Source organism: Coccinella septempunctata, chromosome 3, assembly GCF_907165205.1.
Source record: "Coccinella septempunctata chromosome 3, icCocSept1.1, whole genome shotgun sequence".
Lineage (NCBI taxonomy): Eukaryota > Metazoa > Arthropoda > Insecta > Coleoptera > Coccinellidae > Coccinella > Coccinella septempunctata.
This window is the reverse complement of record NC_058191.1, coordinates 12,478,880-12,495,078: the sequence shown is the minus strand read 5'-3', so window position 1 is coordinate 12,495,078 and position 16,199 is coordinate 12,478,880. Positions and strand designations below refer to the sequence as shown.

Below are 16,199 nucleotides of genomic sequence, written 5' to 3'. Positions count from 1 at the left end.
ACTCAACACATCCGATCTAGTTTTCATATAAACTTCATGCAGTTCAATATAGAATCGAAAATTGTTATAATATTAATTCTACCAGCATTTTTCAATGGAAAATGTATCCACTCAATGAATAATCAGTACTGTTGGAAAGTAAGTGTAATTCACCAGGAACCATTTTCTTCTAAATGATGGAAATTGTCTGAGTGTGCATAATGACCTGCCACATCATAATAGACGCAAAGAATGTAATTTATGGGGTGAAATTTATGGCATACACAGGAAAGTTTCTCACGTTAACAATCGTCCGACACACATGCGCATCGATTTTCATTGGGTAATTTTCATTTTCTGGATATGCATATGACCATCAACATGTCGCATCGAAGGAAATGAAGTTTTCGTAATCACTTGTTCGCGTTATAGGTGAAGATGTTGTTAGAATTGTTCTTATCTGGACTTTGCTTAAATGCAACTTGCCTGGATGAGCAAATTGCAGGTGAGATTATCGCATTTTGCTTTTAAATGGATGAATAGGTAAACTCGAGGCAGAAGGGAAAATAACACATTTTTTATTTTGAATTTCTCCGTAATATTTTCTGATACTACAAAAATTATTTTGATATTAATTCGATAAAATTTCCTAATAAAGAATATAAACAACTATTTTCATTAATAGTTCATGGTTTTCAGATTCAGTTTCTCTGCGAAAGACGAGAATGGAGAAACTTGCTGCAGAAATAAAGGGTAAACATCTCTATGTTACCACAGTCATGGTAAGTGACAATTCTCTCTCTATTTCAACTGATGATTAATCATTAACCAACTATTGCTTGAATATTATTTTTACTGGCCACCTTAAGAGAAACCTCTAATTGAAAGTAGCAGAATACTTCAAACTGGACTCATTTTTGAAAAATTTCGAAACACCAATAAGAAGACATTGATCGAAATCATGAGATTTGTTTTGTTTTTGAAGCTCTATATATGTCCCCCTTTGCATGACAAGTGAACGTTATTTTATAGTTTCACTTCTTGAATAACATACATAATTTACAAATCATCTCACGATAGCAAATCACATGATCTTTGTGACCAAACATCACCGTCTTCTGTGACAAATTTAATTAATCAGACCACAGGAATTCGGATGATACCGGAAGAACCAAGTATCTCTACCAAAATTGCATTTTTTAGGACTAATATCACACCACCTGATCAGAAGTAACATCAAAAAATTGCTTCTATAAGATGCAAATATTAACGAAGTTAAATTCGTGAATGATGGGCTTCCATCTTTTTTTTTTTTTTTGGTGTAGCTGGGGGAAAATCTGCAAGACAGACGAACCACCCTCATCTCCTGAGGAGGAACAGTGTGGGGTTTCTCACTCTCCTGAGCTCGAGACCCACTAAAAACCCTCAACTGCTTCTTGAATTTTGGTTCCGTTCATCTCTTGGTCGGTTTTCTTCTCGCACACTATCGTGCTGGGATTTATGTGTTTATCCTCTATTGAATTAACACTTTATTGAATTTTTCAATAAGTTTCTGTTGTTATTTTAATCTCTTTTTAATTGATCTCTTGGTCTCCTTCGGTAAATTCGCATTCTCCTTTTGTCTTCCTCTGGGTCGTAGTCCACTAGTCTCCTGAGTTCTTGATTCGGATGGTTTTTCGCTGTTTCGAATAATTTCTCCGCTTTCATCATATTTTGGTTCGTGTTTTTCAACGTTTCAGCACTTCTCAGGGGCGGATTGGCTACCTTGAACCGGCCCGGAAATTTTCTTGCAGACCGGCCCACTTCAAGAACGAAAAAAGTAGTTTTAAGGTGGGGGTTTAGTGGAGTAGCTAGAATGAGGTGCCATGATTAAGACGTTTTGATGAACAGCAATTTTTAATTTTTTTTTACAATTCAGAAAACAGACAAAAAATTTTTTTGGGAACGAGAATGCGATGAAAAAATTGCGCGATGTTCCCATATAATTGCGAGGGGTAGAAGAAAACCTTCTTCATGTAATACTTTTGAGAAATTAATTTTTTTTAGCTTGATTTATTTTGAACAAATAAGATCTCTCGTCATTTCCAGGTTCATGTGACAGTTTTTACCCAGTTGGCGGATAATATGCTGACATTATTGCATAAAGAACAACTACTCCATTTGATTTCTGTCCGTTTTCTAGTTTCTAAGAAAAAATTAAACATTTCCCTTCATATGCCATCTTCAGGGGGCGGAAAATTACAGGGGCTGCTCAAAAACATATGAAAGACCCACTGTTTTTCGGCTATGAACCAACCCTCAAATAAATACTCATTTACAAACTGCATGAATATATTCATAATGTTAGTTTTATATTTATTTCAATCCATTTTATTCAAAACAACTCTGAGTAAGTAGCATCAACGGAAAATATGTCCATGTTGCCCATAGGTGTGGTTGAAAAACTAAAATTTGTCAAATTAGTTTTATTCATTTTCTCACATTTGACATCAAGTATTTTTTGAACCATTCACAACATGGATGCATGGTTTCCGAATTTCGATTTCAAATTTCCTCAGGGTAATTTTGAATGGAATTGGTAGAATCTTAAATGAAAATAACAAGGTTGAAATAGTCTCTATGTACCATTAATTTCTGAGCCGGTTGACTCTGAAGAAGTTTTCCTAATTTCAAAAATGGTTTTTTACAATAATACCTTTTCATGCTTATGTTAGATAGTTTTTGCACTTCAAGATTTTGCTCAACGAATGAGGTACAAAATCTAGTGACCCGCTTACGTGAAACACACTCTGTACGCTTACATAAATTTTGAAGGAACATATAGGGTTATTCAAAACTAAAATGGAATCTAGAAACCCAAAGGTTTCTAGATTGTCAATACATTGCAACTAATTATAAGGCCTCTAAGATGAACACGAATTATGTTATTGCTAGTTTCGGGATGTGGAAAACACAAAAATTGATAATAATGATAATTTTGACAGTAGAAATAAGACAATTTAGTTGTAGGGTTTTTTTGTTGAGAAATAAGAACACTTATGTAAGTCGTTTCAGTGTAGAAAAATTTATTGAAGATCTTTTGCGACCAGAAGCTGCCTCTGGACTTTCAAAGCCTACTGGGGTGTCAATCATTCTTGAATGAAATATACAGGGTGACTGATGGTGACGTAAGGGACAACGGAGATAAGAAGTAGTGGAGATAGAAGACCTCAAACTGAATAAAAATTTGGGTTTCAAATGGCCCGTGAGAGTATTCGTTTCGGAGATATAGGGTAATTTATGAAAAAATGCTAAATTTATAAACTCCCATATCTTTGTTAATATGGTGAAATTTTGACTGATATTTCAAGCTTGTTCCTATAGGTATTTACCGTCAGCACAAGAAAAAAAATAGAAAAAATTGCAGGCCCGTACTCAAAAATTTCAATTTGCTCGTCAGGTGAGAAATATCACACGGTATATGAGATGAAATAAATTCAAATAGGAAATTTGAGGAGTGCGAAAAAAACTGATGAAAGATCTGGTTTTTGTTTGAATGGCACAAATTTTCTATTGTTTTTAAGATATGTTGAAATCAGAATATTACAATATTTTTAAATTCACATGAAAAATAATATTCCTGATAGAACAAACACTGAATTCGAGGCGCTAGAATGAGCCTGGCTCCAAATATTCCTTCAAATCTTGAAATCCATTTTTATCATTGGAAATGATTATTTTCTTCAATATTCTGTCATTTGCGTTGAAAAATTCATATGTTGGATGAAACACTGTTATTTTTTAAGTCTAACCCCCTAAGAAACTATTAGAAGAAAATTTGTCCTTATGAAGTTTACATTATTATTATTAAATTACAGTAATAGAGGAGGTAAATACCTATATGCACTCAAAAAATCAAAAAAAAAAAGGAAAACAACAATTCTACCATCATACCAGTTATCTGAACAGGAATAATATGAGAAAAATCAAACAACTGATTGCTCACACCATACCACTCCTCCACAAATCGTACTTGTTCTTGAACTCGTTCACTGTAGCCGCATTCACCACCTCAATCGAAAGACGATTCCAAACACTCTTCATACGTCCGGAGGTTCTGAACGGTTCCTTGGCTAATTTGTAGTTGTGACCACGAAGATTATTAGAATTTAATCTGAAAAGGTGCTGAAGGTCCACACCGAAGAAGTTTTGAACCGCCCTGACCGCAACCTACATAGGACGCCTCTGGCTCGCGGGTCCTCAAAGCTGGTCAGCCCAAACAATTTCAATCTCTTTGGATAGTCCGGTCGAGAGCAGAAGGAAAATGGTACTCTGGTGCACCACCTCTGAACCGACTCGAGAAGCTGAGATTCAGATTTCAATGCGACCCACCATACTGGACCAACATACCCTAATATGGGTCTCACGTATGGGGTGAACAATAACTTTGCAGTCTGGATACTGCAGCCCCTGAAAGGTAACTGAATCAGGTATGTTGTCCGCCTAGCTCTACTGCAAACCTCAGCAATGTGCTCCGACCAGTCCAAACCAGAGTTGACGATCACGCCTAGATCACGATGGCTGCGTACTTCGGTGAGGAATCGTCCATCCAACGCATACCGCATTCGAGGATTATTTCGGCCAATATGCAGTAAACAACATTTATCGATGTTAAGAGGTAACTGCCATTCCTCAGCCCAACGCACAACTTCGTCACGATCCACCTGTAGCTGGTTAGTCAGTGAAGGAGTATTGTACAACTTGGCGTCATTAGCAAACAGAAGGCAATTAGAGCCAACCCGACATGGCAGATCCGACGTGTACAGCAGAAAAAGTACGGGGCCAAGAACGGAACCCTGAGGTACTCCACTTGTTACCCTCATGGCAGTACCAGAGAGAACATCACCAACCCTGACCCGGAATGTTCTGTCGCTGAGGAATGAATCGATCCAAGAAAGCAGCCCTCCTAGAATTCCCATGTGCTCCAACTTGTAAATGAGGCGACGGTGGAGAACTCTGTCGAGCGCTCTCGGAAAGTCCAAGTATATAACATCCGTGGGAATACCAGCGTCTGAAGATTTGGTCCAGTCATTCACCGCCATGAGAAGGTTTGTCAGAGTAGAGCGACTGGAAAGAAAGCCATGTTATTGTTGATCAGGTATCAGTTTGTTAGATTTTGCAAATTCGACAATATCGTTGGTGATTATTCTCTCGAGAACTTTGGAGATCGAGGACACGGGGCTGATAGGGCGGTAGTTGGAAGGAGAAGTCTTATCCCCACTCTTGAAAACAGCCGTGACAGACACTGAACGCCACTGTGAAGGTAGAGTCGACGTAACCAGAGATCTTTGAACCTCTTTCTATTTCCCCCCAACGCCAAATAATTTTCAAATTTGGCTTTTAAGTGATTTCAGTGGTTGCGATGATTGCGGTTATCGGACTCAGACCTTCTTCGAACATAGCGCTGCCATAAAGACTTCTTCACCTCGATAGACTTTAGAAGGCTGTCTGTTATCCAAGGTTGGTCTCTATTGTCAATTCGAAAATTAAAAACAACGAGGATGAAATAATAAAGGACATTATAGGGTTGACTAACTTGTACGAAATAAAATACGTCAAGGAAAACGAGCTGGACGGATGACATTGAGTGTTAATCATCTGATAATTATCAAATAAGAAAAACGAAATAATATGTAGGTAAATTCAAGCGAACACGAACAATACAAATCTGTGGATGTTATAAATCTCGTATTCTCTGTATGAGATCAAAATAGGCCGTATTCAAGTTATCAATGTGGCTTCTCTTGATAACAGAATTCGCATCTTTTTTAATTTCAAGCATTTCACAGAAAAATCTTTTTTTCAGGTTGGTTTGAGTATCTAAAATAGTGACACCTTCAAAATCAAAAGAGTGTAACGTATTCAAAGTATGTTCAGCTAATGCTGTGTTATTATCTTTATTTTTAATGGGATTGTGAATATTAGCACAGTCTCTTTGGTGTTCAGTTATCCTCGTTTTAAGGTATCTATTCGTTTGACCTATGTATACCTTGTTGCAATCACGGCAAGGTATTCTATAAACAACATTTGATTTTGAGTCTAGTGCAGTTTTTGACTTCAATCTGGAATAAAATGCCTTAACTGTATTGACCGGTTTGTACGCTATTTCTACTATTTCATTTCTTAGTAGGTGACCGACCCTCTCAGATAGCCCTTTAATATAGGGAACCTTGAAAAATCTTTTCGCCGTGGAGTGCGTTCTGGGGTGATGCGTATAATTTTTATTTAAAATTCTCTTAATCAGTGTTACAGGATAATTGTTTTTTATCAAGAGACTCCTGATTTTATTCAAATTATCATAACGAAACTCCGTGCTAGCTAAACGGGCAGATCTAAATTTGAGATTTTCTATAAGGTTTATTTTTTGTGTGAAAGGATGTTGAGAATTAAAATTCAAAAATCTTCCAGAAAAGGTCGGCTTATGATACCAGTCCGTCTTTAATCCGTCTGATGACCTAATGACAAGTACATCCAGAAAAAGGAATTTGTTGTTATTCTCGATCTCTGAGGTGAATTTTAAGCGTTGATGAAAATAATTGAACGCATTAAGAACAATATCAATGCTGTCGGCTGGTATTGAGGTGAAAATATCTTCAACATATCTTTTAAAAATTGGAACCTCGAAAGGTAACTGCGACAAAGCGAAATTCTGTAATTCCGACATTACTATATCAGAAACAATTGGTGTCAAACAGTTACCCATGCCAAGTCCGAAAGTCTGGCAAAAGTACTGATCATTAAAAACAAAATAACCGTTATTAACACAAAACTCGAACAATTGAATGAAATCATCAGCGGTCAGACGAGTGTGTGGTTCTACTTTGTCCCAATACTTTCTAATAAGATCAATCGCGAGTTCTATCGGTATATTGGTGAATAATGAACTAACATCTGATGAAATTAAAATGAAGTCATCTGGAATGTTGACATTAGTCAGATCTTCGACAAAATGAAAAGAATCCACAACATACTTTTCATCCTTCTCAAATATATTCATCAAAAGTTCAGCTAAGTATTTGCTCAAATTATAGAGGGGGGAGCCCAAAAAGCTCACTATAGGACGTAGGGGGCATTCGATTTTGTGAATTTTTGGTAGGAAATAAAGTTTGGGGCAAATGCCATTATTACATTTTAAAAATTTAAGCGTAACATCATCAATTCGCCCTTGTTTATGTAAATTAGTCACTAATTTGTTAAGTTTGTTCTGTATGCTAGTGGTTGGATCTTTTGATAATTTTTTGTACGTATTCTGATCATTGAGCAAAGTGAGAGCTTTCTCATTATATAGATCTACTGGCATAATAACCGTGATATTACCTTTATCAGCCTTAAGAACTAATAATTCACTATGTTCTCGCAAAAAATGTTTAGTCTCTATTATGCATTTAGTCAAAAACCGAGCAAATCTGGGTTGTATAGTAGAACTACGATGAACTAGTAAGTTGTTAAGATAATTTGTGGTGATGTTAATGAATTCATTTCGCTTTTCTGTGATGTCCAACTCATTTGTCCGAGAACTTAAACAAAACTCTGTATCAATCAATAGTTGTTGTAATGGGGGTGGTTTATATTTATTGTAGGGTAAGTTATATTTCTCTCCAAGACTCAGAAGATATTGAACATTAACAGGAATAGGAACCTCAGAGAGATTTCTGAACCATCCTGTATGTGAGTCAGGATTGTCACCCCCATCGAATTCATTATTGGGTAATTGGGACAACCTTGAATTTGTGAGTTTACGTATTTGTCTTTTTTTCACGATTGAAAAATCTTTTCTGTAAAAAATTATTTGGTGATTATTAAATCTGCTGTAAAATTTTCTTGAGACAGTTAAAACAAGGCTTTTGCAATCACTACCAGAAGAAATTCACAGCAGATTTAATAATCACCAAATAATTTTTTACAGAAAAGAATTTTCAATCGTGAAAAAAAAGACAAATACGTAAACTCACAAATTTAAGGTTGTCCCAATTACCCAATAATGAATTCGATGGGAGTGACAATCCTGACTCACATACAGGATGGTTCAGAAATCTCTCTGAGGTTCCTATTCCTGTTAATGTTCAATATCTTCTGAGGCTTGGAGAGAAATATAACTTACCCTACAATAAATATAAACCACCCCCATTACAACAACTATTGATTGATACAGAGTTTTGTTTAAGTTCTCGGACAAATGAGTTGGACATCACAGAAAAGCGAAATAAATTCATTAACATCACCACAAATTATCTTAACAACTTACTAGTTCATCGTAGTTCTACTATACAACCCAGATTTGCTCGGTTTTTGACTAAATGCATAATAGAGACTAAACATTTTTTGCGAGAACATAGTGAATTATTAGTCCTTAAGGCTGATAAAGGTAATATCACGGTTATTATGCCAGTAGATCTATATAATGAGAAATCTCTCACTTTGCTCAATGATCAGAATACGTACAAGAAATTATCAAAAGATCCAACCACTAGCATACAGAACAAACTTAACAAATTAGTGACTAATTTACATAAACAAAGGCGAATTGATGATGTTACGCTTAAATTTTTAAAATGTAATAATGGTATTTGCCCCAAACTTTATTTCCTACCAAAAATTCACAAAATCGAATGCCCCCTACGACCTATAGTGAGCTTTTTGGGCTCCCCCCTCTATAATTTGAGCAAATACTTAGCTGAACTTTTGATGAATATATATGAGAAGGATGAAAAGTATGTTGTGGATTCTTTTCATTTTGTCGAAGATCTGACTAATGTCAACATTCCAGATGACTTCATTTTAATTTCATTAGATGTTAGTTCATTATTCACCAATATACCGATAGAACTCGCGATTGATCTTATTAGAAAGTATTGGAACAAAGTAGAACCACACACTCGTCTGACCGCTGATGAGTTCATTCAATTGTTCGAGTTTTATGTTAATAACGGTTATTTTGTTTTTAATGATCAGTACTTTTGCCAGACTTTCGGACTTGGCATGGGTTTGGCACCAATTGTTTCTGATATAGTAATGTCGGAATTACAGAATTTCGCCTTGTCGCAGTTACCTTTCGAGGTTTCAATTTTTAAAAGATATGTTGACGATATTTTCACCTCAATACCAGCCGACAGCATTGATATTGTTCTAAATGCGTTCAATTCTTTTCATCAACGCTTAAAATTCACCTCAGAGATCGAGAATAACAACAAATTACCTTTTCTGGATGTACTTGTCATTAGGTCATCAGACGGATTAAAGACGGACTGGTATCATAAGCCGACCTTTTCTGGAAGATTTTTGAATTTTAATTCTCAACATCCTTTCACACAAAAAATAAACCTTATAGAAAATCTCAAATTTAGATCTGCCCGTTTAGCTAGCACGGAGTTTCGTTATGATAATTTGAATAAAATCACGAGTCTCTTGATAAAAAACAATTATCCTGTAACATAAAAATGATACGCATCACCCCAGAACGCACTCCACGGCGAAAAGATTTTTCAAGGTTCCCTATATTAAAGGGCTATCTGAGAGGGTCGGTCACCTCCTAAGAGATGAAATAGTAGAAATAGCGTACAAATCGGTCAATACAGTTAAGGCATTTTATTCCAGATTGAAGTCAAAAACTGCACTAGACTCAAAATCAAATGTTGTTTATAGAATACCTTGCCGTGATTGCAACAAGGTATACATAGGTCAAACGAATAGATACCTTAAAACGAGGATAACTGAACACAAAAGAGACTGTGTTAATATTCACAATCCCATTAAAAATAAAGATAATAACACAGCATTAGCTGAACATACTTTGAATACGTTACACTCTTTTGATTTTGAAGGTGTCACTATTTTAGATACTCAAACCAACTTGAAAAAAAGATTGTTCTGTGAAATGCTTGAAATTAAAAAAGATGCGAATTCTGTTAACAAGAGAAGCGACATTGATAACTTGAATACGGCCTATTTTGATCTCATACAGAGAATACGAGATTTATAACATCCACAGATTTGTATTGTTCGTGTTCGCTTGAATTTACCTACATATTATTTCGTTTTTCTTATTTGATAATTATCAGATGATTAACACTCAATGTCATCCGTCCAGCTCGTTTTCCTTGACGTATTTTATTTCGTACAAGTTAGTCAACCGTATAATGTCCTTTATTATTTCATCCTCGTTGTTTTTAATTTTCGAATTGACAATAGAGACCAACTGGCAATGTGAGTAGCTTCTAATTGTTATTTGTATATATGTGATAATTTCAAAGATACTTTTCATCATATTTATTACTTTGTTAGTCTGATTAATGTTCTTGTTCAATAATTGTTATATGTTCCTGTTTCGGGACTTCCATTCTCTATTCCTTTGAATTTTTACTTGTTTTTACTATAAAGTTTGTCATTTATTTTAGAGCCCTGAAGATGATTTTAAAATAAAATCGAAACGTCGGCATTTTGTCTAATTCAGTCTCTGAAATTTCGACCTAAAAGAAACCTCTAATCACTAATACACATCGATACCAAGGTCATCAAAAATATCAAAAAATAAAAAATATTGTCTACTCAACTCCCCTGACTGATAAAGAGGACTGCATAGAACGAGTCAGAAATGCGTTCAGGTTTGTTTAGATTTTCAGATTCATATTTTTGAAACTCAATTTGGTTTTTAAACACTTTTGCAGATCTCTTCCTCCCGATGCACGAAGCATTCCTGAGACGTATAAATAAATGTCTAGAAATTAACGGTCAAAACTTTGAGCATCTTCTCTAGTTATAACTGCGAGAGTTTGCCTGAAAATTTCATCTTTTTGGCGTGAAGGGAAAAGAAATAGCTGAAAATTCAAGACGAAAAACAGTTTTTTGTGAATAACTCAGAAAATATCCATTTTAGGGCAAGGGTATGATGCATACACTCACATTATTTTTTAACGTAGATTCAATATCTGCCATAAAAAAATGGGGTTCTAATTTGAAAAAATTGATTTTTCACGATTTTGTGATCCCTAACTTTGAAAGCGATTTTTTCACCCCCTGTATCATGAATCGCGATTTCGATTGTTAAAGTGGATACATCAATCTTACATCTTGAAAAATCCCAAAAATGAAAATTTTCCATCCAAAAACCTAGAAGTTATTCTTGTTTCAGCGGAGCTCTATTTTCGATTTTTTTTTCGAATTTTCCCGCTCAGAGAGAATTTTCCAACCAAAACTGAAAAATGTTACATCAAAATAACTTGAAATTTTTTAAGGAATATATTTCTGCAATAAAAAAATGGTGTTCTAATTTGAAAAACGGAAGTTGACGTCATTTCCGGAAAAACCGGAGGTGCTCATGCCTTGAAAATATTTTAGATTTCATCAGCATCGTGAAATACTTATAAGTGCTGAATTTCATGAAAATACGTTCAGTAGTTTTACTTATAAATATGGGTGAGGTTCCTCGTGAAAGACCCTGTATAGTCAGTGAGTAGCTTGCTATAGATGCATACTATAGTGAAAGCTATATATTGATCTGATATGTCTATGAAGATGTTGTCTATCCCGAACCAATCATTGTGAAGCACTGATATCTTGAAGGAAGCCATGATTTTATCTCTCAAGTAGATGGAGACCCCTCCATAGCCTATAGTCCTTTCACTGTCTCGACGAAAAATGGCAAATAACCTGGAATACGGCAAGCTCCATCAGGAATGGAAGTGTGCAGCCATGTTTCAGTTATGAAAATTATGGATGGTTGTAGCATTTGGACGGTAGCGACTAGTTCGTTGAATTTGAAGAGTAGGGACTGGGCGTTGGTACAAAAAATAGGCCATGAATTTATGGTGGCTTGTTTTTTATATTAAAGTCAGTTTGCGACTCTTTCATCGATATTATAACTGGCCGACCTCTTTCATATTTTATTGTTAAGTTCTTCTGAACCCCATCCTGCCTTCTCTTCAGTTCTGTTCGAAGTGCATTCGGCTCAGCTACCTGATTTTTCGTTTTGTCATCCCGTATAATTATGTTACGATGGAGCGAATTTCCATACAAAGCTTTTTTCTCTCTGAGAATTTTATTAGCAATATCAGGGTTAAAGAAGAAAACCTTGAGCAATCTAGGTTTGTTCGTGTTTTTACCAGGTAGGCGGGATATATTATTTATGAATTTACGCGATGAACGATAAATATGTTCTACAATAGCTGCACCCTCTTCATCATCCCCATTCTCAGGCAAATTGGCGATAATCACGTTGTGTGATTTCAAGCTGAACACATCTGATTGTAGAGAATCAAGTGATTCCTGGTGGTCATAAAGTAATTTCGCATGGTCTTTGATAGATGTTGAACAAGCAGCCTATCGGCTGATGATATCTTCCTGACGCTCCTCTATTCGAAGAACACTGGCAGCAACTTCACCAATTCTATTCATCATTTGATGAAAATGCTCCGAAGTCAAGGGATAATCATGTTTAGATTCCGATGATCTGGATCCAGCAGTCGCAACCTCCGAAGAACCCGTGCGCGAACCAGAAGATAAACTCCTTAGACGGCGTTCCAGAGAGTGACAGATAGGACAAATACAATTTTCGAGTTTTTCCGTGAGATAATCAATCTCACTTCTAGTAAGATGTGAGATGCGCATTGCGCGTGAAAATTTTTAAGAACATTTGGAGCATACGATACGAAGATGGGAACCCGTAATATTTTTATTACAACTAGAGCAGTTGCGATGCATTTTTTCGCTGACAAATAGGAGGGGACTAATATAAAAAACTCTTCACTTCCCTGGGTCGTTAGGGAAGACTTAGGACAGATATTCGGGTAGACCAAGAAAAATGAAAAAAGGGAGAGGAAAGAAAAGTTAGGATACAGCAGCCGAAATATTTTATATTATTCTCAAGAATGAAATACGTACGCCACAACACGTGGGTGATAACAAATCCTTATCGACAAAGTTTTCAACATAAGGTCGAAACAATCGTATATCAATGAATAAGGAAGTACGGAATTAAATCTGAATATTCTTTATTACGAGCAAAGCAAAATCGAGAAAAATCTTGTTTGCGATAGAAGTAATTATTTCATGTAGTACTATACCTTAAATATGCAAGGATAGAAATTAACCTCAGAACGTGCACTCTTTCAGACACTTTCTCAATAATTTCGAGGAAAGAATAGAAAACGTATGTTAACTTAACGACTGCAGAATATAGAAGGATTATTTTGATGAAGAGTAAATTTTGTTGGAAACAAATCGGGCGGATTATTGTTCCACTTTTTTCAGTTCAGTAGAATGAATAAGAGTTCTGGGACTAATTAAAGTAAGTCAAACTCATCTCAGGCGAGATGTACAGGGCGTGGTCTTGTTTTATCAAGAATATTCTGCATGATAGGAATATAAAAATATTTCCATATTCTGATTTCATACAAAACATATCATAAAAAAATAGAAATTTTGTGCCATTCAAAAAAAAAAACAGATCTTTCATCAGTTTTTTCGCTCTTGTCAAATTTCTATTTGAATTTATTCTATCTCATAAACCGTGTGATATTTCTCACCTGACAAGTGAATTGAAATTTTTTAATACGGTCCTGCAATTTTTTTTTTCTTGTGCTGACGGTGAATGCCTATAGAAACAAGCTTCTGAACTATAAGCGGATATTAACGAAGATATAGGAGTTTATAGATTCAGCGTTTATTCATAAATCACCCTATATCATTCGATCGTCATGTCGCGCGGTCCTGGAATATGTTGTTCCGATGCCCTCTGAAAATAGATCGTTATGATTATTCAATAAATTGTCAAATATGTGATACAAGTTACCATGTCAAGTGCCTAAATATGTCTATAGACGCCTAATGAAATTCGTGCAAGTGTCAATAAATGGAATTGTGAGGCATTTCAGCAGGCCACGGAAAATGAGCCCGAAAACATCGATCAGAATGTCCAAATAATAGATCATCCCTATTCAGGGGCTGATTTCTCAGCACTCAGGAATGAAATTGTCACTGAGATTACCTCTATTTTTGATACCGTAATCGATTTGTTGAAAACAATAATTACAAACCGGAGTAAACAAATTGAAGAATTAGAAAAAGAAATTCCAATCATGAAGTCTGATAAGAACCTTATCAACACGACAGCACGTGCCACAATCTCCGAAAGTCAACCAGACCGGGATTCCGTCGATTACTCATCCTCTACGGTGCCTATCGAGACTTCCCGCATCTGTGACTCGATCACATGCGTCTCAATCCTTCGAACGAAATATGCGAAAATTCTAATTCAAATGAAAACCGAGAGAAATCCACAGGATCAACTGATTGGACGCTTGTGACTTCAAAGAAGAAAACGAAAAAGCCCATTGAAAAATCAATGGGGAAATCAGAGTAACCGATTCGTTCTACTAATGAAAAACAGCCAAAACTTAGAAGAGTAAACAGACCTTTCGTTGGTACTCAGAAAACGAGTAGTGGTTCCGAAGAAGCAACTTTCACACATTCCCGTTACAAGACTGAGCCCTGAAACTACTGAGTTGGAACTAAAGAACTTCATTCAACAATATACACAGGATGTTTCTTGTGAAAAACTGAACTTCAAGCGTCCGGACCCGGACGTATATTTTTCGTTCAAGATAACGCTTCCCAGGGACTTACATGAAACAGTCATGGATCTACGATAGGAAACGAGAATAAACCGGAACAGACGACTGAATTTCATGAATTTTGAAACGTATAGATGTGACAGAATTACAAACACCGGAGGAGGAGTAGCAATATTGGTGAGAACAGATCTAAAACACTACATCAAAAAGAGATTCGACAAAACACAAGGAGAAACAGAAACAGTGACGATTTTTGCCGAATCAAATCGTCAAAGAGTCGAAATTACCTCGGCATATAAGCGACCACCAAACAATTTATTGGAAGAGGAGATGAACAACATGTTGGCAGGAACAAACCCGACAATCTGCATTGGAGATTTCAACTGTAAATCCCCATTATGGAACAGCAGAGCAGATAATAGAAATGGCAAAAAACTCAAGGATTTCGCCGAAAAATAAAATGCCTTAGTATTTGGACCAGAGTTACCGACATATCTTGCTTTTGGTATAGGAAGGAGAATGCTCCACAACAAGAGATATAGAGGCTGGAGTACCCCAAGGGTGAGTACTTGGGCCACTTCTGTACAACATATATATTCACGATATTCCGAATAATCCAAGAACCATGCTAATTATATGCTGACGACACAGGCATAGCAACTCGACCCCGCAACCCAGAAGTAATAGAACGAGTTCTACAAGAAACGATTGACGAAACAAATGACTGGTGCTTAAAGTGGAAAATCAAACTCAATGGACAAAAGAGCCAAGCAATATTACTATATAAGAGGAGACTGCGACCCACAACGAATCTAGAAGTTGACGGCGGAGAAATCGACTGAAAAAATGAAGCTAATAGGAATAACGCTTGACAAAGGACTTACTTGGAAAAGTCATATCAAACAAGCAATCGACAAAACGAAAGCAGCGATGAATATACTCTACCCTCTAATAGGAAGAAGAAGCCACATGTTGAACGAGAGTTGCTAGGCCTCAACTGACTTATGGATCAGAATGCGAATTTACCGAAGGAGACCAAGAGATCAATTAAGGAGAGATTAAAATAAGAACACAAACTTATTAAAAAATCCAATAAAGTGTTACCCTATAGAGGACAAACACATAAATCCCAGCATGATAGTGTGCGAGAAGAAAACCGACTAAGAGATGAACGGTTTATTTTCTAGGAAAATGCCGGGAACCAATATTCAAGAATGAGTTAAGGGTTTTTAGTGGGTCTCGAGCTCAGGAGAGTGAGAATCCCCACACTTGTTTCCCCTCAGGAGAGGGTGGTTCGTCTGACTTGCAGATTTTCCCCCTGCTACACCAAAAAAAAAACCTTCGATAGGAGCCTGAGTTCTGGAGTGAGTGCACCGCTGTCTGAGCTCACAGAACAAAACTCAAAAAGGGATTTGAAGATAATCCAGCTTAATATGCAGGGTATAAACAATAAATTTAATTACTTTGATGTCTAACCCGCATATCTTGAGTATAGCCGAAGTTTGGTCATCCCCATATCAAGTGTCTTTTTTAGCAATAAACGGTTATTATATAGCTGCTTCATATTGTAGATCATTGCATCAACGTGGGGGTAAAGCCATTTATGTCAAGTCA

The 16,199-nt window shown here is 36.2% G+C and overlaps 1 protein-coding gene across 1 annotated transcript in view; it reads left to right on the top strand.

Annotated features, from left to right (window-relative positions):
• Window positions 1-360: 360 nt before the first annotated feature.
• The window catches only part of LOC123309028 (glutamate receptor U1), a 103,985-nt gene continuing 88,146 nt past the window's right edge, over window positions 361-16,199 (top strand). The window contains exons 1-2 of the mRNA XM_044891876.1: window positions 361-484; window positions 679-761. Of these exons, the coding sequence (XP_044747811.1) occupies window positions 418-484; window positions 679-761 (150 nt within the window). The 5' untranslated portion in view covers window positions 361-417. The remainder of the gene's footprint in view (window positions 485-678; window positions 762-16,199) is intronic.